The 23,953-nt window shown below is 38.1% G+C and overlaps 1 protein-coding gene and 1 long non-coding RNA gene across 5 annotated transcripts in view; both read left to right on the top strand.

Annotated features, from left to right (window-relative positions):
* Positions 1 to 382: 382 nt before the first annotated feature.
* NUP35 (nucleoporin 35) overlaps positions 383 to 23,953 on the top strand; it is a 36,525-nt gene continuing 12,954 nt past the window's right edge. Inside the window, exons 1-5 of one of the 4 annotated variants that reach the window (XM_019931558.3) lie at positions 474 to 492; positions 2,353 to 2,458; positions 3,686 to 3,856; positions 5,905 to 6,032; positions 8,826 to 8,886. In XM_019931558.3, coding sequence (XP_019787117.1) covers positions 3,697 to 3,856; positions 5,905 to 6,032; positions 8,826 to 8,886 — 349 coding nt within the window. In that variant the 5' untranslated portion in view covers positions 474 to 492; positions 2,353 to 2,458; positions 3,686 to 3,696. Of the gene's footprint in view, positions 493 to 2,352; positions 2,459 to 3,685; positions 3,857 to 4,698; positions 4,788 to 5,904; positions 6,033 to 8,825; positions 8,887 to 23,953 lie in introns of those variants that run through there. The other 3 variants (XM_019931557.3, XM_019931561.3, XM_019931560.3) reach the window with 3 other exon arrangements.
* Positions 8,897 to 23,141, top strand: LOC141279162 (uncharacterized). The gene is made up of 2 exons (XR_012333040.1): positions 8,897 to 18,279; positions 22,852 to 23,141. It is a non-coding gene; the product is annotated as an uncharacterized lncRNA (long non-coding RNA).

Genomic DNA, 23,953 nt, shown 5'->3' with positions numbered 1-23,953 from the left:
TCATGCAAATAAGGCCGGAAATCTACATTGGAAAGCGGCACAATCTGTTTCTTCAGGCCAACTTTTCCAGGTGGTACTTGGAAAAGCTGACGGATGACAGAGCACCGGGTAAACTCACGCTAATTATGAAATCGTGAGTAAAATAACTTGTGCTTCTATAAAACTCAAGCACCAAAAAATCAGGAGGCTCACAAGGTGAGCAGAAGAATTCCCAGAACCGCAGTTTCCACACTGTTTCATCACCCTACCAGTAAAAACCCTCTCGGAGATGTTGCATCTCCGAAAAGACTGTTTTCCCATTCCAAAATGACGACTCCGGCGTCACAACTTAGGTATAGCGCATGTCCGGAAGTTACGCAACCCCATAAGGCAGCGCGCCCCTATCCGTGGGGAGAATTTCCGCCATTTTTGAAAATCGGGGAGGTGCGGGGCCAAGTGTCGCCGCTGCTGCGATGGCAGCGTTTGCTGTGGAACCCCAGGTGCCCACGTTAGGTGAGTAAAAAACTGCTTTTCCTCCCTAGCATTGCGATGCACGCCGTAATCTTGGAAGCGGGCAAGCCTGAAAGGCAGTAGTCATAGGGCTCTCGTCTCTAATTTCAGCCTCAGAGGGGCAGCCTCTGGCTCGCACCCAACTTCTTAGTCCGCCCCCTACTCGAGGAGTCTACACCCAGCCGCTACCAAAGCGGCTCCGGGAAAATGCGGGCCCCGAGGAGGGCGAAGAAACGGCGGTCTTGTGGTGACTCAGCTGTTTTGTGCCCCCTTACGCCGGAGCCAGACCTATCCATACCTGGGACTCCGCCAGCGCGTAGACGCGATGCTAGGTTCCGGGATCCGGGGAAGAGTTGGTGGGAAGGAACTCACCTGTGAACACGTGGGTGGGCAGTGCTCTGGAGTGTGGTTACCTTTCACCGCTGTTTGGTCACCTAGGCTTCTAGTTCCAGTTTGATTCCTTCCTTCTCCCGGGCTTTGCAGAAGAAATCAGTTTTTAATGGAAGCTTGAATCGTGCGACATTTAATTAACCAGGTGATGCAGCCATTGAGATATTAGCCTTAATAGGAGGCCAGGAGTTCGCTCGATTTCCCCCGGCTTTATCTTGGGAAAATGACTAAGTATTGTAGGTGGTCTTTTCCTCTAATCGGTCACGTCATGATTTTTTTAAAAAAAATTCATTACCATTATTTAATGGGGGCGGGCATTGTTGAGATGTGTTGACTTCAGAAAATCTTGCCAAGTTAGCAGGATGTCGATTTTGTGTGTGTGTCTGCTGAGTTTTGTGAGAACCGTTGAATATCTTAGAACAGAAAATAAATCGTCTATTGTCATAGAGATGTATTTGAAAGTTCGGTTACAACTTTATGAGTTTGAAAGGAGAGCAAGCAAGCAGGATATGTATCTGTAGAATGAGTTTTATTAGAGTTGAAGGATATATAATGCTTGCCATGTTTTGTGCAAAATAAGTTTCTTTTGAGAATAGAGGAACGTGTTTTAGCATTAGTTATAAAAAACTAAATGCATAATATCAACAGAGATACTCAGCTACATTTAAAGTTGGTCTAGGTATTATGTCTTGTATTATTTTAGAGGTCAAAAAGCTTTTCATTTCCAGTTCCGAAGTTTTCTACTCAACAAAAACATTTTGGAGTGTATGTTTTTTTGGGTTACAAATATGAATAAACCTCTGGTCAGAAATCTGACATTAGTTGTATTAATTGCTCAAGTCCACATATTGCAGATATTCCAGACGAGGAGTAAACGTTTTCCCAGCACCTAATGGTACAGTAAAACTAATGGTTACTTCAACAAACAATGCTAGCTGAGTAAGACACTGTACTTAACATGTTAGGAGTACAAGACTGAAATGGAATTTAAGACTTTCCAGATCCATTGGTATAGCTCTCTAAGTGAAAGGGTGGGGTGGTAAGTGACAGTTCAGTTAAGAGCCCTTTGTGCCCTCCTCACTCTGCTGCTTTCTACTGTATCACAATATACATTCGGATGTGTCAGAAATTTTCTTGACTTCATTATTTCTATACTTGCCATATATGTATTTTTTTTCTTTTGGGACTGGGAGAGTGAACGTAGTTGGTGGTACCTAAAGCTTTGTAATACATTTATTACTATGGGTTTATAAATATATGTTCATAGTATGCTTTTGTTTAGACTTTTGGTTTGATTTTAGTGGTATGTTCTTTGGAAATATGTAATAGTACTGTGGTAACATTGTAACTAGCACTTTGAAGTAATTACAATGTAGTATAGCTCTTCACACCTTATTTCAGTATTTGCTTTATTCTTTTCCTGAATTTCTTTTCCTTTTTCCTTTTTTATGTGTTTGCATTGTTAATATCTAGGTCTACTATGATTAGAAATAAGAGGAAGAATAAATAATTGACAGCATTTGGATAGCAAGAAACACATTTTTGAGGCTGTTTAGAAGTTAAGGAATAGTTAATAAAGGTAATATAAATAACATACCAAATGTTTGACCTTTCTGAGTACCATGAATCACATTCAGGCTTGTCAGATAGTTGAAAAATTAAATTTTCATAAGCAGAAATTGCAAATTCTACATATACACATCAGTTCCTCAGTTTTGGCTATTGTAAGATACTATTAGAATAATAATAACTAATATTTGGTGAATACTTACTGTATGTTAGGCACTTGAGATAAGTGCTTTACTTGCTGTAAGTCTAATCAAAGCTCTGTGGGTGGGTACTACAGTTATGTCCATTTTGCTGACACGGGAACCGAGGTCTCTTGACTCCAGAGCCCATGTTTTCCTTACTGGGCTATTTTGTTCTGAAATTAGAGGAAGTTATAGCTTCCTTATTTTTTCATAGTTGGAATAATAATAATACCTACCCTATAAATTGTGAAAAATAATTTTGAATTGATGATTGTGAAGTATCAGTTCTTAAGTTGGTTTTATGTTGGGGAGACTTTTATTGGTTATTCTTAACTTTAAAATGAATGGTTTTAAAAATGACCCAAAACAACCTTTCCAAATCTTTTCAATATAATTCTTAATTGGTGTGCTTATCATCACATTATTTCATATGTGCTTTAATGTGTGCATGATTACACTTTTATTACAAAAATGACTGACAGTTGTATATGGGGAAAGAAAAACGGGACATACAGCACGCTAAACCTATTGTGTTTGATTTGCTTAGACTTTGTGTAACTAGTGCACCTTGTTCTTGTTTTCGGTTGTTACATAGTAGAAGCTGATCCAGAAATGGAAGGAAGTTATTCTCTATGTATTAGGGATTTTTTTTTAGATAATAAGCTAAAATTTTAAAATTTAAAAGTAAGTGTTGATTCTTAAATCTATGAAGTAATGTAAACAAAAACAGCTGTCAAATATTATTTGGTTAATACAAAATGTTTCACATTTTTCTAGAAATAATTTTTATTGGTTTTTAAAATAATAAAATGAACTATGGTTCTGTAATACTTAACAGTTTTGATTAAATTCTCAAAATTGTTTATGCTGAACATATGTATATGTATAACTGATTCACTTTGTTATAAAGCAGAAACTAACACACCATTGTAAAGCAATTATACCCCGATAAAGATTTTAAAAAAATTGTTTATGCTGGATTCTTGCATCTTTTTGTTAGATATTGTTACGTTAAAGTCCTTTCTTTGTGTTATTTTATTTTCTGATTCATTTAGGATCTGAACCAATGATGCTGGGTTCACCCACGTCTCCAAAGCCAGGGGTTAATGCCCAGTTCCTACCTGGATTTTTAATGGGGGATTTGCCAGCTCCAGTGACTCCACAACCTCGATCAATTAGTGGCCCTTCAGTAGGAGTAATGGAAATGAGATCACCTTTACTTGCAGGTAGGTAAATTGCTTATAATAGTTTTACAGTACTATCAGTACATGTACAAGAATTTTAAAAAGGGTAGTGATGCAGCGTTCACCCTCAAACCACATTTATTTTAAAAAATTAAGCAGTGTCTCTATTTTTTATTTTAAGATTATTGTAATAGAGGTGTAAGCAATATAAGTTACTATAATTCCAAGAACCACTCACTAAAAATATGCATACTACATTTTATTCAATCTAAGATGCCATTGATTGTAAAACTCACCATTTTTTTTAAAATTTAATTTAATTTTATTTTTTTTTGTGGTACGTGGGCCTCTCACTGTTGCGGCCTCTCCCGTTGTGGAGCACAGGCTCCGACACGCAGGCTCAGCGGCCATGGCTCATGGGCCCAGCCGCTCCGCGGCATGTGGGATCTTCCTGGACCGGGGCACAAACCCGTGTCCCCTGCATCGGCAGGCAGACTGTCAACCACTGCGCCACCAGGGAAGCCCAAACTCACCATTATTTTAAGTACCACTAAGAAAGAAAAACACTACATATGATAGAACAACATTTGCCAGTTTTTGTAAATTATCCCTGTTTCGGAGATGTTAGTGTGTGTGGGTGGGGGGAGGGGAATATGGTCGTTTAACTTCAGCTGAATTCAATTTGAATAATACATCTTAAATGTAATAATAGCAAATAGTCAAAAGAAGTGTAATTTGAAAATCTGTAAATATGAATTCTACTTCTAGTCATAGTGAATTAAGAGTCTCACTTATAGTGTGTTTAGTGAAAGGACTTACTCCACAAACTATGATTTGCAGTTGCCAGCACAAAATGTTATGTAAATGAAACATATCTTTTACAGGACTCTTTTAGCAAACAAATATTGGAAAAGATAACTTGGAAGTTTTGACTGTGAGTAGTGAGAGCTACAAAAATGATTGAATTCCAAATGTGAGCTAATATCCTTTTAATAGATGTTTAAATGAAAATTCTTCTTACTTTAATTGTCCTTAAGGTATTATTTCAGTTAAAGTGGTTTATTATCTTTTTTTTTTTTTTTTTTAGGATTGATCAGGGAGAATTATAAGTTATATTTGAAGTGATTCACTTAAGAACGTTATTCTGGACAGATTTTTGTTTTTTACATATTTCAAGTGTATTATTTTATTACTGTAGCTACCATATATTGAGTGTTTATGAGCCAGGCAGTATGCTAAGCATTTTATATGTTATTTTCATTCTTTTATCAGTCTCAAAGGGTAGTTAGTAGTATCCTCCAAAAGAGGAAGCTGAGGCTAAATGCAGTATAGAACTTGCTGAAGCTCACTGGTTAGTGACAGCAGGAGGTTAAAGCCCAGGTCAATCTTGTTCTATAGCCTGTGCTCTAATCTAAATACCTTATGCCGTACTGTCTAGGCTCAGACATTAGTCTTACAGAGGGCCTGGACTGCTTTGCTACTTGGCATTGTTGATTCTCTGACTTAACGAAGATCCCTTTGTATCCCCCAAAGTTGGTCCTTTTCCTGTATGTTTATTATGTACTTAAATATATTTCTACTGTGAGAAACATGAATAGGAATTTGACAGTCAAATTCCACATTATGAGATTATATTCAAGTGTATACAAACTGGAGCTGTTTAATACCTACTTTCAAGTGAGAAATAGGATCAAATTTTGTATTGAAATGTTAAGCATCTTAACATCTAGAGAAAACAAAAGAAAAGCATCTAGAGAAAACAAAAGTTGCATGTGTTTACTAAAAACTAAAATTTCTATTTACTTATTCTGGAACCTTTTATTCAAAGTGCAGTCTATGGATCACCAACATTGGCATCACTGGGAGCTTGTTAGAAATTCATAGTCTCAGGCTCCATCTCACATGATCTGAGACATAACCTGAATTTTAACAAGATGCCCAGGTGATTCTTCTGTGTATTAAGATCTGAGAATTGCTGGGAGACAGGAATTTAAGTCATTATTTTAAAAATATTAATTTAAAAGATCTTACCAGAAAGATGGAGGATTTCTTTATTTTCTCACCTGTCTATATTTTTTGTGCATTGTTAGGTGGGTCACCACCACAGCCAGTTGTACCAGCTCATAAAGATAAAAGTGGAGCTCCACCAGTTAGAAGTATATATGATGACATTTCCAGCCCAGGACTTGGATCAACACCTTTAACTTCAAGAAGACAGGTGACACACATATCCTCATTCAGGACCATACATGTCCTTATTTCATGTTTTTATGTGGTTTTACAGGGAGGGTCAGTGATTTGAAGTGTTTGCCTGAGGTCTGTTTTAGTGTAATTCTATTGCACAGAATAAGCATTAGGGATAGTTATCCTAGAGTCTAATTAAATTGTGTTTATCGTGAAATGTACTTAAAAATGTGATAGAACTTAGATAATTTTCTCGTATAGATAATTCTGTGGTTTTTAAAGGTGTGCCTATTCACCTGTCCATGCCCCCAACCTCCTTAATAAACATGTAGAAATGATTATCATTTAAATTGTTCATTGTTTAAAAAGTTCAATATTTATACATAATTTTGTGAAAGAACAAGTGAGGATTCAGGGTTTATCCAGATCTAAGGCACCTTGTAATGATTTGAGGTCTTTATTTTAGGGATGGTTTTATTAATATAAGACCAATATCCTTTTAGAGCTGTGTTCACTGTTTACTTATTTTACTGAAAACGCTTCCTTCTGCATGTTTATGAGCTGATGGTTTAGTGTGTTCCTGGTGTTGGTGTTCTGATGGTGATGTTAAATTTTGGTTGGTGTAGATGTAGGTGTTCTGATGGTCATGTTAAGTTTTGGTTGGTGTAGATGTAGGTGTTCTGATGGTGTTATTTTCAGTCAGATTATACAAGGTAGAGATTCTCTGTTTTAATGGTACTGATAGCACAAAAAAGTATGTAATACTTATGAAGTACCTACAGTGCACATGGCCTGATCTTATAACTTCCCACGTATTGTCTCATTTAATCCTCACAGTGAATCTGTGAGGTAGCTCTTACGAGCTTTATTTTATCATTGAGGAAACTAGGACACGGAAAGCCTAAGTAATTTGTCAAGGGTAAGGCAGCTAGTCTAGCAGAGCCAGATTTTAAACCTAGCAATCTTGAATCTAGAGCCAGTGTTTACAAGAGCAATGTTCTGCTAATACACACTACTGTGATTTCTCTTGATTGTCAGTTGAAAGGTAGTGTGGATTTTTCTTTTAAGTAGGAAGTTTAGTAGCTTTTATAGTCAAAAGTTTTCTCTCCTATTACTATTATGCCTAGAAGGATATGTAAACAAAGTGTATCAGCTAAACTGGTAAGTTCTTTGTATAACGACATTTCTGCTGTTTGATTTGGAGAAATATTTTATGGCCTTTCCCTAAATCAAATATAGCATATTTTTTGGCAAGTTTAAAAAAAGTAGAAAAATCTTTCAGTAAATTTTGATTATAGGCTTGATATGCATGGCATACTAGGCCTGTTTGTCAAGCAAAGCAAAATTAATTCATTGAGTTAAACAGATTACTTTCTTTTTCCATCACTTCTACACGTGCCCTCCTGTCGAGTGTAGTAGCTACTAGCCAAGTGTGGCTGTTGACACTTGAAATGTGGCTAGTCCTATACTGAATTGAGATGTACATGCATACTATAAAATTAACAACTGCTTGTGTGGCTTGTGTTATATGTGGACAGTGGTGTTATAAACTTAACTATGTCCATGGGGCTTCCCTGGTGGCGCAGTGGTTGGGAGTCCGCCTGCTAATGCGGGGGATGCGGGTTCGTGCCCCGGTCCGGGAGGATCCCACGTTCCGCGGAGCGGCTGGGCCCGTGAGCCATGGCCGCTGGGCCTGTGCGTCCGGAGCCTGTGCCCCGCAACGGGAGAGGCCACAGCAGTGAGAGGCCCGCGTACCGCCAAAAAAAAAAACAACAAAACTTAACTATGTTCAGAATATTCTGGTCTGGAGTATTTTTCTAAAGGTTGATAGATAAATCTGATGTTTAGTTTGATATGAGGATCTCTGACTTATAAGTTTATGCCAGTTTTTATTACTTCTCTCATAATACATGAAAAGAAAGGTAGTTTATAGTTATTGCTATGTTCAAAATGTTTAAAAATCTTGTGGATCATAATTTGTAGAGAAAGTTTTTGATTTGAAAGTTGGTAAGAATATTATTAAAGTCCAAATTAGTTTTGCCACCTGACACTTTGGTCAACCTCTCTCTAATCAGGAAAGAAGTTATCATTAAGAATTGAACAATGCATTTTGTATCCCTCCTAACAATCTCTCAGCATTTGGTCTGGTTGCTGGATAATAGCCAGATTTTAGATTTTCTTAGTTTAGTCAGAATCTGTTAAAAAATTTTCTCTCTATATGTTTACTTCTAGAGAAAGAGTCTGTTTCTCATTCTGAATTAAATATTTCTGTTTTTGTTTATAGAAGGACTTTTAACTACTTTAATCTCTAATTTTCTCACATTTAAAGGAGTTAGTCTTTGTTACTTTCTGCTAGTAAAGGCAGAGATATGCTGTCTTTTACTGTATAGACTGATTTGAATCTATAGTATTTCATGGTTTGTAAATGTCAATTTAGAAATATAGTTTTGCCATCTTTCTATTTTTCAATGTGAACTTGATGATTTGAGGAATCACCATTATCTCTGTTATTTCAAATATTGTATCTTAGGAACTAAAAACAAATAGCAGTGTTACTGTCTACTAAAAATAATGTCTTTTTATCTAATGCAACTTTTCTTATATTAAACATATACTACGCTAACAAGTCTGGCATTTTAGATTAATACTGTTCAGCTTAAAAAAAATAAAAAAACTTAGAGAGTACTCTTCAATTGTGAGCTAATAGGCATTTCCAATACCTGGTAGACATTCAGTTGTCTGTTGAATGTAGTTTTTCAACACTTATTGTGTTTGTGTTATGGTTAGAACTTTGCATTTTTACTTTAACACTTCTGTTTTCACATAGGCAAACATTTCAGTAATGCAGAGTCCTCTTGTCGGAGTTATGACAACTACTCCTGGAACAGGTAAGCAATGCCTTTTAACACCAATGACTATTCTTTACTCTTTGAATGAAGATAATATAAGACCTTTGTTGGTCATTGCCAAAATTTTGTCTTTTATATTTCAAACTTGGAGACTTTTCTCAAATGTCAATAACTTCCTTCAGCAAGGAAATATTTATTTGTATATTATTATTTTCTGAACTTATAGATAAGATGAGATATTTTACTGAAAAATATTAAAAAATTTAAAAATATGTATTTAATAGTGTCTCCTGAATTGTTAAAAACTAATTTTAAAAAAGTAGTTGCAATTGAGAAGAAGAAGAATACAGAGACTGAATAATAAAGATGTTTTGAGAGATATTAATGCATAGCTATAAATCTAAATGTCATTGACTACAAACAGCCACTGATTATATCTCATTTTTCTTTAAGATTAATGGTTTTTTTAATCACGGTTAGCATCATCATAAGAACAGCTCTTCTAACATATTTATATATTTATAATCTATCAAATGTTCGTTCAGTAAATATTTGAGCACATAACCAAGTATCAGGCCTTGGGAAACTGAACAAAATAGGTAATCTTTGCCTTTATGGAGCTTACATTTATTTATAGAATTCACATTTATAAGTAAAATAGTTTGTTAGAAGGTAATATATTTTATGGAGGAAAATTAAGCAGCAAAGGGAAGTAAGGAATGAGGGCTTGTATTAACTAAGGTAGTGTATTAGTTTTCTTTTGCTGCCATAACATATTACCACAAACTTAAAAGTGGTTTAAACAGTTCAGTGTACTGTTTTACAGTTCTGGAGGTGAGAAATCTGAAATGGTCTCAGTGGGCTAAAATCAGGGCATTGGTAGGCTGTCTTAATTTATGGAGGCTCTAGGGAAGAGTCTGTTTTCTGCCTTTTCCATCTTCTAGAGGCTGCCCACATTTGTTTGTGGTCCCCTTCCTCCATCTTTAAAGCCAGCAACATTGTATCTCTGACCATTCTTCTGCAGTCAAGTCTCCCTCTCTCTCTTTTAAGGACTCTTGTGAATACTTGGAGCCCTTCTGGATAATCCAGGATAATCTCCCTATTTTAAGGTCAGCTGATTAGCAGTCTTAACATCTGCAACGTTAATTCTCCTTTGCCATGTAATGTAACACTCCCAGTTCCAGGGATAAGGACATGGACATCTGGGGGTGAGGGGAAGCATTATTCTGCTTACTACAAATAGTTATAGGAAAAGTAACATTTGCTTAAAAACATTTAGGGCAAGTTTTCTAAACAGAGGAAATAGCGAGTACAAAGGCACTGAGGTGGGATTGTGTCTGGGGTGTTCAAACAAGTATAAAGTATATACTGTGAAATGGAGTGAGTGAGGGGGCGAGTAATAGGAGATGAGGTCAGAGGGGTAATGTGGGCTGATGCAACAAGGCTTTGTAGGTCATCGTAACAGTTGGTCTTTACCCAGAAAAGGTGGAAGAAAATAGGATGAGATTGGTCCTGTGATGTGAATAGACTTTGAAATAAGGAACAGGGTGGAAGCAAGGAGACCATACAGTTGGCTACTGCATTAGTCCAGGTGAAAGATGGTGGTGGCTTAGACATAAAGGAAGGCAGGAAAGAAGGAAAGGAGGAACAACAGCAAAAACAGACGGAACAAAAGAAACAAGAGCAAGACAGTAGGTTTAAATGAACCAAATGGACAATTATATAAAACGAAATGTGCTAAACACTCCTGTTTAAAGGCAAGATAGTAGCAAAAGTAATATCCAGTGACAAGTTAGATCTTTTTATCCTCCAAATCTTGATTTCTTCAAGCAGTCTGAGTCATCATGGCAGTGTTCTTAAAGTCTAGATTTCTACTACTGGTTTGTTCAAGGCTATTTCTATTATGTTCCTCAAGTTTCTTCCAGCCTCCACCCACTGCCCTATTCGAAAGTCATTTCCACACTTTCACGTATTTGTTACAGCAGCATCCCTTTTGGTACCAAAATCTGTATTAGTTTCAAATTGTTGCCATAACAAATTACCAAAAACTTAGTGGCTTAAAACAACACACATTTATTACATCATAGTTTCTAAAGGTCAGATGTCTGGGCACAGCTTGGTTCTTTGCTTTAGAGGTCAGGTGTTAGCAGGGCTCTGTTCTTTTCTGGAAGCTCTGTGAATGAATCTGCATCCAGGTCGTTGGCCAAATTCAGTTCCATGTCGTTGTAGGAATGAGGTCTCTGTTTCTTTGCTGGCTGTCACCTGTAGGTTGTTTTCAGCTTCTAAAGGCTGCCCTCATTCCTTGGCTTATGAAGACAGCAATGGCAGATCAAGTCCTTTTCTATGATTTGAATCTCTCTGATCTCTCTCTTCTGTTGTATCTCTGATTTGACTTTTCTGCCATCTGCTGTTAAGAGCTCATCTGATTACTTTGGACTCACTGGAATAATCCAGGGTAATTCTTTAAGATCAGCTGATAAATAACCTAATTCTGTCTGTAAAGTCCCTTCACAGCAATACCTGGATTAGAGTTTGATTGAATTACCAGTCAATCAAACCAGAGGACAGAAGATTTGGGGTGATGTCTTTAGATTTCTGTCTGCCACATATATATAATGGTGAAAAATCTAGGATGTCACCTCTGTCTCAGTTACATACTTGAGGCGAAATGTTCTAGGGGAATTAGGTTTTAACAATCCTAATTTGATCAAATAGGCAGATGACAGTGCTTTGTTACGTGATAATGCTTTGCTACGTGACTATTTGTTATAATATTGACTATTCGGTTGAGTCAGTCAGTGATCCCAGAGACACTGAAGATGCAAAAGCACATGTTAAGTAATGTATTTTATGCTTTAAAGGATCTCTTAGTCTCCTGAAAAGCATGCATTGTAATATTCTGATTGATGTCAAGTGGAAGAGTACAGGATTAAAGTTAATTAAACCTCCTTTTGTTAATTTATTTTTTCTAATTCTGTAACTTCTATGAGGTTTTTGTAATTTTAGAAATCATATGTGAAAATATAAGAACTATGATAGGAAAAGATAACTGTCATAAATTGGCCACTGGGAGCCACTGCTACTTCTTATTTGAGTTTAAGGAATTTATGTAAAGTCTTAATGGGGCATAAGTGAAAAAGAATACTTTCTTTTTTTTTAAGAATACTTTTGAAAAGATGGGATAAACATGAGTACTGTCATGCATGGTCAATACCTAAAGAAGACATGGAAAAAGGGAGTTGAGAAAATTGAGGTAGAAAATGAAGACTTTTCACTTAGAGCTATTTTTTTTTTAATTTTAATTTAATTTAATTAGTTTATTTATTTTTGGCTGTGCTGGGTCTTTGTTTCTGTGCGAGGGCTTTCTCTAGTTGTGGCAAGCGGGGCCACTCACTGTCGCAGCCTCTCTCGTTGCGGAGCACAAGCTCCAGACGCGCAGGCTCAGTATTTGTGGCTCATGGGCCTAGTTGCTCCGCGGCATGTGGGATCTTCCGAGACCAGGGCTCGAACCCGTGTCCCCTGCATTGGCAGGCAGATTCTCAACCACTGCACCATCAGGGAAGCCCTAAAGCTATTTTAAACTCTTATATTTAGTGTTAAATAAATGAAAATTTCTTGTATGATTTGTAAATTTTAACTTTCTGAGATTGGCACCTTTTAAAAAGAGACATCACAGGATTTAATGGCATGAATTGCTATTTTATGCTTAGGTCTTTGTATCCAAAGGTGACTTTGGTTAGTTTATAATTCTGAAAGTGAGGTTAAAAATCTCTTTTAGAATCTTATTTCTGGTGTAGAAAAACCTTGGTCATATAACAAAGTGGGAAATCTAGATTAAAGAATTTCAAAAACTTTTTTCAACCATTATCGCCTCTGATAAACAGTACTGAATGTTTGCCCTCTCTTTCCCCATCCTCACCCCTCAATTTTCTTCTGCTACTATTTAAATATTATGCTACTTTTCATCCTATTTTTATTTTAAAAAATTTATTTTTATTATTTCTTTAGTTTTTTTTTTAACATCTTTACTGGAGTATAATTGCTTTACAATGTTGTGTTAGTTTCTGCTGTATAACAAAGTGAATCAGCTATACGTATACATATATCCCTTCCTCTTGTGTCTCCCTCCCATCCTCCCTATCCTACCCCTCTAGGTGGTCACAAACCACCAAGCTGATCTCCCCGTGCGATGCAGCTGCTTCCCACTAGCTATCTATTTTACATTTGGTAGTGTATATATGTCCATGCCACTCTCTCACTTCATCCCAGCTTACCCTCCCCCACCCCCGTGTCCTCAAATCCATTCTCTATGTCTGCATCTCTCTTCCAGTCCTGCCCCTAGGTTCATCAAAACTTTTTTTTTTTTTAGATTCCATATATATGTGTTAGCATACGGTATTTGTTTTTCTCTGTCTGACTTACTTCACTCTGTGTGACAGAGTCTAGGTCCATCCACCTCACTACAAATAACTCAATTTCGTTTCTTTTTATGGCTGAGCAATATTTCATCATATATATGTGCCATATCTTCTTTATCCACTCATCTGTTGATGGACACTTAGGTTGCTTCCATGTCCTGGCTATTGTAAATAGTGCTTCAATGAACATTGTGGTACATGTCTCTTTGAATTATGGTTTTCTCAAGGTATATGCCCAGTAGTGGGATTGCTGGGGCATATGGTAGTTCTATTTTTAGTTTTTTAAGGAACCTCCATACTGTTCTCCATAGTGGCTGTATCAATTTACATTCCCACCAACAGTGCAAGAGGGTACCCTTTTCTCCACACTCTCTCCGGCATTTATTGTTTGCAGATTTCTTGATGATGGCCGTTCTGACCAGTGTGAGGTGATACCTCATTGTAGTTTTTTTTTTTTTTTTTTTTTTTTTTTTTTGCGGTACGCGGGTCTCTCACTGTTGTGGCCTCTCCCGTTGCGGAGCACAGGCTCCAGATGCGCAAGCTCAGCGGCCATGGCTCACGGGCCTAGCTGCTCTGCGGCATGTGGGATCTTCCCGGACCAGGGCACAAACCCGTGTCCCCTGCATCGGCAGGCGGGCTCTCAACCACTGCGCCACCAGGGAAGCCCGTATTTACAGGTTTTTTTTTTTCTCATTGTAGTTTTGATATGTATTTCTCTAATGATTTGTGATGTTGAGCATCCTTTCATGTGTTTGTTGACAATCTGTATATTTACTTTGGAGAAAAGTCTATTTAGATTTTCTGCCCATCTTTGGACTCGGTTGTTTGTTTTTTTGATATTGAGCTTCATGAGCTGCTTGTATATTTTGGAGGTTAATCCTTTGTCAGTTGCTTCATTTGCTGATATTTTCTCCCATTCTGAGGGTTGTCTTTTCGTCTTGTTTTTGGTTTCCTTAGCTCTGCAAAAGCTTTTAAGTTTCATTAAGTCCCATTTGTTTATTTTTGTTTTTATTTCCATTTCTCTAGGAGCTGGGTCAAAAAGTATCTTGCTGTGATTTATGTCAAAGAGTGTTCTTCCTATGTTTTCCTCTAAGAGTTTTATGTGTCTGGCCTTACATTTAGGTCTTTAATCCATTTTGAGTTTATTTTTGTGTATGGTGTTAGAGAGTGTTCCAATTTCTTTCTTTTACATGTAGCTGTTCAGTTTTCCCAGCACCACTTATTGAAGAGGCTGTCTTTTCTCCATTGTATATTCTTGCCTCCTTTATCAAAGATAAGGTGACCATGTGTGTGTGGGTTTATCTCTGGGCTTTCTGTCCTGTTCCATTGATCTGTATTTCTGTTTTTGTGCCAGTACCATACTGCTTGATTACTGTAGCTTTGTAGTATAGTCTGAAGTCAGGGAACCCGATTCCTCCAGCTCCGTTTTTCTTTCGCAAGATTGTTTTGGCTATTCGGGGTCTTTTGTGTTTCCATACAAATTTTTTGTTCTAGTTCTGTAAAAAATGCCATTGGTAATTTGATAGGGATTGCCTTGAATCTGTAGATTGCTTTGGGTAGTATAGTCATTTTCACAATGTTGATTCTTCTAATCCAAGAACATGGTATATATCTCCATCTGTTTGTATCATCTCTAATTTCTATCATCAGTGTCTTATAGATTTCTGCATACAGGTCTTTTGTTTCCTTAGGTAGGGTTATTCCTAGGTATTTTACTCTTTTTCTTGCAATGGTAAATGGGAGTGTTTCCTTAATTTCTCTTTCAGATTTTTCATCATTAGTGTATAGGAATGTAAGAGATTTCTGTGCATTGATTTTGTATTCTGCAACTTTACCAAATTCATTGATTCACTCTAGTAGTTTTCTGGTAGCGTCTTTAGGATTCTCTATGTATAGTATCATGTCATGTGCAAACAGTGACAGCTTTACTTCTTTTCTGATTTGGACTCCTTTTATGTCTTTTTCTTCTCTGATTGCTGTGGCTAAAACTTCCAAAACTATGTTGAATAATAGGGGTGAGAGTGGACATCCTTGTCTTGTTCCTGATTTTAGAGGAAATGGTTTCAGTTTTTCACCATTGAGAACCATGCTGGCTGTGGGTCTGTCATATATGGCCTTTATTATGTTGAGGTAAGTACTCTATGTGCCTAGTTTCTGGAGAGTTTTTTATCATAAATGGGTGTTGAATTTTGTCAAAAGCTTTTTCTGCATCTATTGAGATTATCATATGGTTTTTATCTTTCAGTTTGTTAATATGGTATATCACATTGATTGATTTATATATATTGAAGAATGCTTGCATTCCTAGGATAAACTCTACTTGATCAAGGTGTATGATCTTTTTAAAGTGCTGTTGGATTCTGTTTGCTAGTATTTTGTTGAGGATTTTTGCATCTGTGTTCATCAGTGATATTACCCCGTGGTGGTTTTGGTATCAGGGTGATGGTGGCCTCATAGAATGCGTTTGGTAGTGTTCCTCCTTCTGCTATATTTTTTAAGAGTTTCAGAAGGATAAGTGTTAGCTCTTCTCTAAATGCGTGATAGAATTTGCCTGTGAAGCCATCTGGTCCTGGGCTTTTGTTTGTTGGAAGATTTTTAATCACCTTCTATTTCAGTGCTTGTGATTGGTCTGTTTATATTTTCTATTTCTTCCAGGTTCAGTCTCGGAAGGTTGTGCTTTTCTAAGAATTTGTCCATTTCTTCCAGGTTGTCCATTTTATTGGCATATAGTTGCTTGTAATCTCTCAAGATCCTTTGCATTTCTGCAGTTTCAGTTGTCACTTCTACTTTTTCATTTCTAATTCTGTTGAATCTATTTGAGTCTTCTTTTTTTCTTTTTCTTGATGAGTCTGGCTAATGGTTTAGCAATTTAGTGTATCTTCTCAAAGAACCAGCTTTTAGTTTTATTGATCTTTGCTGTTGTTTCCTTCATTTCTTTTTCATTTATTTCTGATCTGATCTTTATGATTTCTTTCCTCCTGCTGACTTCGGGGTTTTTTTGTTCTTCTTTCTCTGATTGCTGTAAGTGTAAGGTTAGGTTGTTTATTTGAGATGTTTGTTTCTTGAGGTAGGATTGTATTGCTGTAAACTTCCCTTGTAGAACTGCTTTTGCTGCATCCCATAGGTTTTGGGTCATCATGTTTTCATTGTCATTTGTTTCTAGGTATGTTTTGATTTCCTCTTCGATTTCTTCAGTGATCTCTTGGTTATTTAGTAGTGTATTGTTTAGTCTTCATGAGTTTGTATCTTTTACAGTTTTTTTCCTGTAATTGATATCTAGTCTCATAGCATTGTGGTCGGAAAAGATACTTGATACGATTTCAATTTTCTTGAATTTACCTAGGCTTGATTTGTGACCCAAGATATGATCTATCCTGGAGAATGTTCCATGAGCACTTGAGAAGAAAGTGTATTCTATTGTTTTTGGATGGAATGTCCTATAAATATCAATTAAGTCCATCTTGTTTAATGTGTCATTTAAAGCTTGTGTTTCCTTATTTATTTTCATTTTGGATGATCTGTCCATTGGTGAAACTGGGGTGTTTAAAGTCTCCTACTATGATAGTGTTACTGTTGATTTCCCCTTTTATGGCTGTTGGCATTTGCCTTATGTATTGTGGTGCTCCTATGTTGGGTGCATAAATATTTACAGTTATAATATCTTCTTCTTGGATTGATCCTTGGTCATTATGTAGTGCCCTTCTTTGTCTCTTGTAGTGGTCTTTATTTTAAAGTCTATTTTGTCTAATATGAGAATTGCTACGCCAGCTTCGTTTTGATCTCCATTTGCATGGAATATCTTTTTCCATTCCTTCACTTTTAGTCTTTCTGTGCCCCTAGGTCTGAAGTGGGTCTCTTGTAGACAGCGTATATATGGGTCTTGTTTTTGTATCCATTCAGCCAGTCTGTGTCTTTTGGTTGGAGCATTTAATCCATTTTCATTTAAGGTAATTATTGATATGTATGTTCCTATTCCCATTTTTTTAATTGTTTTGGGTTTGTTATTGTAGGTCTTTTCCTTCTCTTGTGTTCCTGCCTAGAGAAGTTTCTTTAACATTTTTTGTAAAGCTGGTGTGGTGGTGCTGAATTCTCTTAGCTTTTGCTTGTCTGTAAATGTTTTAATTTCTCCATCGAATCTGAATGAGATCCTTGCTGGGTAGAGTAATCTTGGTTGTAGGTTTTTCCCTTTCATCACTTTAAATGTGTCCTGCCACTCCCTTCTGGCTTGCAGAGTTTCTGCTGAAAGATCAGCTGTTAACCTTATGGGGATTCCCTTGTATGTTATTTGTTGCTTTTCCCTTGCTGCTTTTAGTATTTTTTCTTTGTATTTAATTTTTGATAGTTTGATTAATATGTGTCTTGGCATGTTTTTCCTTGGATTTATCCTGTATGGAACTCTCTGCACTTCCTGGAGTTGATTGACTATTTCCTTTCCCATGTTAGGGAAGTTTTCAAATATAATCTCTTCAAATATTTTCTCAGTCCCTTTCTTTTTCTCTTCTTCTGGGACCCCTATAATTCAAATGTTGGTGCGTTTAATGTTGTCCCAGAGGTCTCTGAGACTGTCCTCGATTCTTTTCATTCTTTTTTCTTTATTCTGCTCTGCTGTAGTTATTTCCACTATTTTATCTTCCAGGTCACTTATCTGTTCTTCTGCCTCAGTTATTCTGCTATTGATTCCTTCTAGAGAATTTTAAATTTCATTTATTGTGTTGTTCATCATTGTTTGTTTGCTCTTTATTTCTTCTAGGTCCTTGTTAAAATGTTTCTTGTAATTTCTCCATTCTGTTTCCAAGATTTTGGATCATCTTTTCTATCATTACTCTGAATTCTTTTCTAGGTAGACTGCCAATTGCCTGTTTATTTGTTTGGTCTGGTGGGTTTTTACCTTGCTCCTTCATCTGCTGACCATTTCTCTGTCTTCCCATTTTGCTTAACTTACTGTGCTTGTGGTCTCCTTTTTGCAGGCTGTACGTTCATAGTTCCTGTCGTTTCAGGTGTCTGCCGCCAGTGGGTAAGGTTGGTTCAGTGGCTTGTGTAGGCTTCCTGGTGGAGGGGACTGGTGCCTGTGTTCTGGTGGGTGGGGCTGTATATTGTCTTTCTGGTGGGCAGGACTGCGTCCGGTGGTGTGTTTCGGGATGTCTGTGACCTTATTATGATTTTAGGCAGCCTCTCTGCTAATGGGTGGGGGGTTGTGTTCCTGTCTTGCTAGTTGTTTGGCATGCGGTGTCCAGCACTGGAGCTTGCTGGCCATTGGGTGGAGCTGGGTCTTAGTGTTGAGACAGAGATCTCTGGGAGAGCTCTTACTGATTGATATTACTGGGGCCCAGAGGTCTCTGGTGGTCCAGTATCCTGAACTTGGCTCTCCTACCTCAGAGGCTCAGGCCTGACACCAGGCTGGAGCACCAAGGCCCTGTCAGCCACATGGCTCAGAAGAAAAGGGAGAAAAAGAGAAAGAAAATAAATGCATAAATAAATAAAATAAAGTAATTAAAGTAAAAACATTTTTAAAAAGTATTAAAATAAAAAAGTAATTAAAAAAAAGAAGAGAGCAACCAAAGCAATAAACAAATCTACGAATGGTAACAAGAAGTAAAAACTATACTAAGATAAACATAAAAATTAGGAACAAGTCAGTCGCAGGCAGCAAACCCCAAGGGTACAGCTGCTCCCAAAGTCCACCACCTCAATTTTGGGTTGATTCGTTGCCTCTTCAGGTATTCCCCAGACGCAGGGTACCTCAAGTTGATTGTGGGGATTTAATCTGCTGCTCCTGAGGCTGCTGGGAGAAATTTCCCTTTCTCTTCTTGTATGCACAGCTCCTGGGCTTCAGCTTTGATTTTCGCCCCAGTGCTGCGTGTAGGTTGCCCTCAGGCTTCTGTTCCTGCTCAGACAGGACAGGGTTAAAGCAGGGGCTGATGAGGGGGCTCTTGCTCATTCAGGCCGGGGTGGGGGGGTGTATGGGTAAGGTAGTTAGTGACAGAGGCCGTGACATTGCCACAGCCTGAGGCACGCTGTGTGTTCTCCCAGAGAAGTTGTCCCTGGATCATGGGACCCTGGTAGTGGTGGGCTGCACAGGCTCCGGAGCGGGTGTGGGTAGTGACCTGTGCTTGCACACAGGTTTCTTGGTGGCTGCAGGAGCAGCGTTAGCATTTCATTCCCGTCTCTGGTGTCTGCTCTGATAGCTGCGGCTCATGCAGTTTCTGGAGCTCGTATCCGTCTCCTTGCACACTCCATAACAATGGTCTTTTGCCTCTTAGGCAATTCCAGACTTTTCCCCTGACTTCCTCCTGGCTAGCTGTGGCTCACTGGCCCCCTTCAGGCTGTGTTCATGCAGTCAACTGCAGTCCTCTCCCTGGGATCTGACCTCCCAAGCCCGAGGCTCAGCTCCTAGCCCCCACCCACCCTGGCTGGTGAGCAGACAAGCCTCTCGGGCAGGTCCACACCGATCTTCTGTGTGAGAACCTCTCCACTTTGCCCTCTGGCACCCCTGTTGCTGCGTTCTCCTCCGTGGCTCTGAAGCTCCCCTCCCCCGCAGTCTCCACCAGTGAAGGAGCTTCCTAGTGTGTGGAAACTTTTCCTCCTTTACAGCTCCCTCCCCAAGCTGCAGGTCCCATCCCTATTCTTTTCTCTCTGTTTTTTCTTTTTTCTTTTGCCCTACCCAGGTACGTGGGGAGTTTCTTGCCTTTTGGGAGGTCTAAGGTCTTCTGCCAGTGTTCAGTAGGTGTTCTGTAGTTGTTGTTCCACATGTAGGTGTATTTCTGATGTATTTGTGGGGAGGAAGGTGATCTCCACGTCTTACTCCTCTGCCATCTTGAAGGTCCACCTTTCATCTTATTTTTAATTAAAATTTTTTTTTTCTTGAGAAGTTCTTTCATTTATCTATCAGCTCTCTTCTCAGGTGGTATACCACTTATATGTACTGAACTAGAATCCTTATTTGTGTTAGCATATTATTAATGGGGTAAGTGTGATATTTAGATTATAGCAGTTTTTGGCTGCTTTTGTTGATGCCAGGAACTCAGAATTCTGTTAGCGTTCCCAGAAGGCAGATAAAGGACTAATTTATCTGTGAGGAAACTTTCCCTGACACTTCTTTTTCTTATCTGGGTTAGCTGTTCCTTGTATGTGCTCCTATAAAGCTCTCTCTGCTAGGTTCTTATCTTTCTCCATTACTGGGTTATGAGCTAAAGGGCAGAGATTCCTTCTGTATATCTTCATTGTTTACCTGTGACAGAGCTGGATATAAAGGGACCTCAGTAAATGTTGGTTGACTGAACAGATTGATGGATATAAGTTGTGAGTTGAATGGTGGCCCCCAAAATGATATGTTCACATTCTAACTCCTGGAACCTTGAATATTGCTTATGTGGCCAAAACATGATTAAGTTAAGGATCTTGAGAGGGGTAGCTCTCAAGGACAGTTTAGTGAGTTAAGGAGACAGGAAAAGAGGGGAAGATAATACTGGTAATTACCTGGAAGGGCCCTAAATCCAATCACAAGTGTTCTTAGAGGCACAGGGAAATTTGACACAAACAGGAAAGACACAGAGGAGAAGGTCACATGAAGTGAGGCAAACTTTGGTGTTGTAGCCATAAGCCAAGGAACACTAAAACTTACCAGTGTTACCAGAAGCTACAGGGGCCAGTAATGAAGTATTTCTTAGTGCCTTCAACAGGCGTTTGACTCTGCTGAAAACTTATTCTTGTACTTCCGGCCTCCAGAACTGTGGGAGAATAAATTTCTATTGTTTTAAGCCACCCAGTTTCTGGTAGTTTGTCACAACAGACAGAGGAAACTCATGTATGTATATTGTGTTTTGAGGCAATGACATCCCAAAACCAAATGATGATTGGAATATTTGTGTCCATCTTGGCATTGCGTAGTTTTTCTTTGATAATATTGAGTCACCACTAGCCTTAATCTAGATTATATTGGTTTCGTATTGCTGCTGAAACAAATTATGACAGATTATAGTGGCTTAAAACAACTCAAATTTATTATCTTAAAATTCTGGAAGCCAGAAGTCTGGAATGGGTTTCAGTGGGCTAAAATCAAGGTATTAGTAGGGCTTCATTCTTTTCTGGAGGCTCTAGGGGAGAATCTTGGGGTTTTTTCCTGTTTTCCAGCTTCTAGAAGCTGCCCATATTTCTTGGCTCCTGGCTCCCTACCATCTTCAATGCCTGCGATGGCTAGTTGAGTCTTTATTTCACATCATTCTTTTCCCTCCCCATTTATGGATCCTTGTGATTGTGTTGGGTTCACTCTGTTAATCCAGCATAATCTTCTTGTTTAAGATGAGATGATTAGCAATCTTAATTCCATAGCATCCTTAATTCTTCTTTACCATGTAATATAACATATTCACAGCTTCTGGGTATTAGGACATGGACATCTTTGGGGGACCATTTTCTGCCTACCAGGTAAAGTTTTTAAAATTAGTCACCAAAATTTATTTAGTTTCATGCCAGACTAGCCATAGTGCCATTTATTGGTCTCTAATTTTGGTGGGATAGTATTTTATATTTTAGTCAAAAGCATAAATGCAGATTGTTTAAAAAAGTCAAATAGTACTTAAATACTTATAATGAAATGCAGCAGTCTTTAGCTTTATTCCTCACAACTAGCCAGTCCAGATCTTAGAGCTCTTCCTTTTGGAATTTACCTCCATTTAACTAAATGAGAGGCTGTATTAGCTTTCTGTTAGGACTGTGACATATTGCCATGAATTTAGTGGCTTAAAACAACTCGGATTTATTCTCTTATAGTTCTAGAAGTCAGAAGTCCAAAATCAATTTCACTGGGCTAAAGTCAGGTGTTGGTAAGACTGGTTTTCTGGAGGCCCTAGAGAGAATCCATTTCCCTGCTGTTTTTTGTTTGGTTTTTTTCCAGTTCCTAGTGGCTACCTATATTCTTTGGTTTGTGGCCCCTTCTTTCATCTTCAAAGTATATTGTATCACTCCAGTCTCTTTCCTATCATCATATCACCTCTCTTGTAAGGACAGTAGTGGATATCTTGGGGGTCCACCTGAATAATCCTGGTTAATCTTCCCATCTCAAGATCCTTAATAAATGCAAAATCTCTTTTGCTATATAAGGTAACATTCACAGGTTCCAGGGATTAGGATGTAGTCATCTTGGAGGGCCATTACTTAGCTGTATATGATTATATTGCTAATTCTTTTTTTTTTTGGTGTTTTTTTAAAAAAATTATTTATTTTTGGCTGCGTTGGGTCTTTGTTGCTGCACGTGGGCTTTCTCTAGTTGTGGTGATCGGGGGCAACTCTTCATTGTCGTGCGAAGTCTTCTCATTGCGGTGGCTTCTCTTGTTGCAGAGCACAGGCTCTAGGCACGTGAACTACAGTAGTTGTGGCATGTGGGCTCAGTAGTTGTGGCTCACAGGCTCTAGAGTGCAGGCTCAGTAGTTGTGGCACATGGGCTTAGTGGCTCTGCGGCATGTGGGATCTTCCCAGACCAGGGCTCAAACCTGTGTCCCTTGCTTTGGCAGGCGGATTCTTAACCACTGAGCCACCAGGGAAGTCCTATTGCTAATTCTTTCTTTTCTTTTTTTTTTTTTTCTTGCAGTACGTGGGCCTCTCATTGTTGTGGCCTCTTCCGTTGCGGAGCACAGGCTCCGGACGCACAGGCTCAGCAGCCATGGCTCACGGGCCCAGCCGCTCCGCGGCATGCCTTCCCGGACCAGGGCACGAACCCGTGTCCCCTGCATCAGCAGGTGGACTCTCAACCACTGTGCCACCAGGGAAGCCCTTTATTTTCATTTTTAGTATTGCTATATTTATCTTAATGTAGGGGAGATAAGATATAATTATCTTTAATTACCTTATCTGAATATAATTAAAATATATCAAACTTTATTCCTTTGTCAGTGTATTATTATGATTATGTAAGCACTGTTTAGTTTTGCACCAAGTAGTATTACTGTAATTTATTCTTTCTGTAAAATGTTAATTTTTTGTTAGTTAATAATTGTTTCTTTTTTCCATTTGTCTAATTTTTCTGTGTGCCATTTGCTCATATTTTAAGCAAATATTCTGCTGCTATGATACATATATATCTTTTTAAAAATGCTCATAGTTTCAAACACACCTTTGTTTTGTTTTAAACTGAGAACTTCTCATTCTCAGCTTCTTTTTTGGCTGTTTCCTATATCAGCATGATGTACAGCTATCATCTTAGGACTTGCCTTAGCAAGTTTCTAGAGTTGCGCTATTTTTCCTAGTTAACATGTTTTCTTCTTAGTTTATTTCCTAATTTTGGTGAAGAAATATATGAGTAGCTTTCTAAGAAAGCTTGCATGGGAAATTAAATTGAAGACCTTAAGTTTGAAATGCTTTTTATCTCCCTTAAAATGGATTGCTAATTTAACCAAGTATAGAATTCTAGGTTGGAATTTTGGAGGCATTATTTCTTTGCCTTCTAGCTTCTAGTGTTCTGCAGAAGTCATTTGTAGTGATGATTCCTGAGTTGTTGTATGGGGATTGGTTTCAAAAAATTTAAGATCTCTGTAGGGTTAGTGTTTTCAGTTTCACAAATGTGCCTTGGTCTGGGGCTTCCATTTATTTTTCTGGGGAATTGGTGGATCCTTTAAATCAAGACACTTACCCTGAGTTCTGGGAAACTTGCCTGTATTTGATAATAGCTTTCCCTCTGTTTTGTCTGTTCCCTC

This window comes from Tursiops truncatus, chromosome 7 (genome assembly GCF_011762595.2).
Source record: "Tursiops truncatus isolate mTurTru1 chromosome 7, mTurTru1.mat.Y, whole genome shotgun sequence".
Classification (NCBI taxonomy): domain Eukaryota; kingdom Metazoa; phylum Chordata; class Mammalia; order Artiodactyla; family Delphinidae; genus Tursiops; species Tursiops truncatus.
This window is presented reverse-complemented; position numbering and strand designations above follow the sequence as displayed.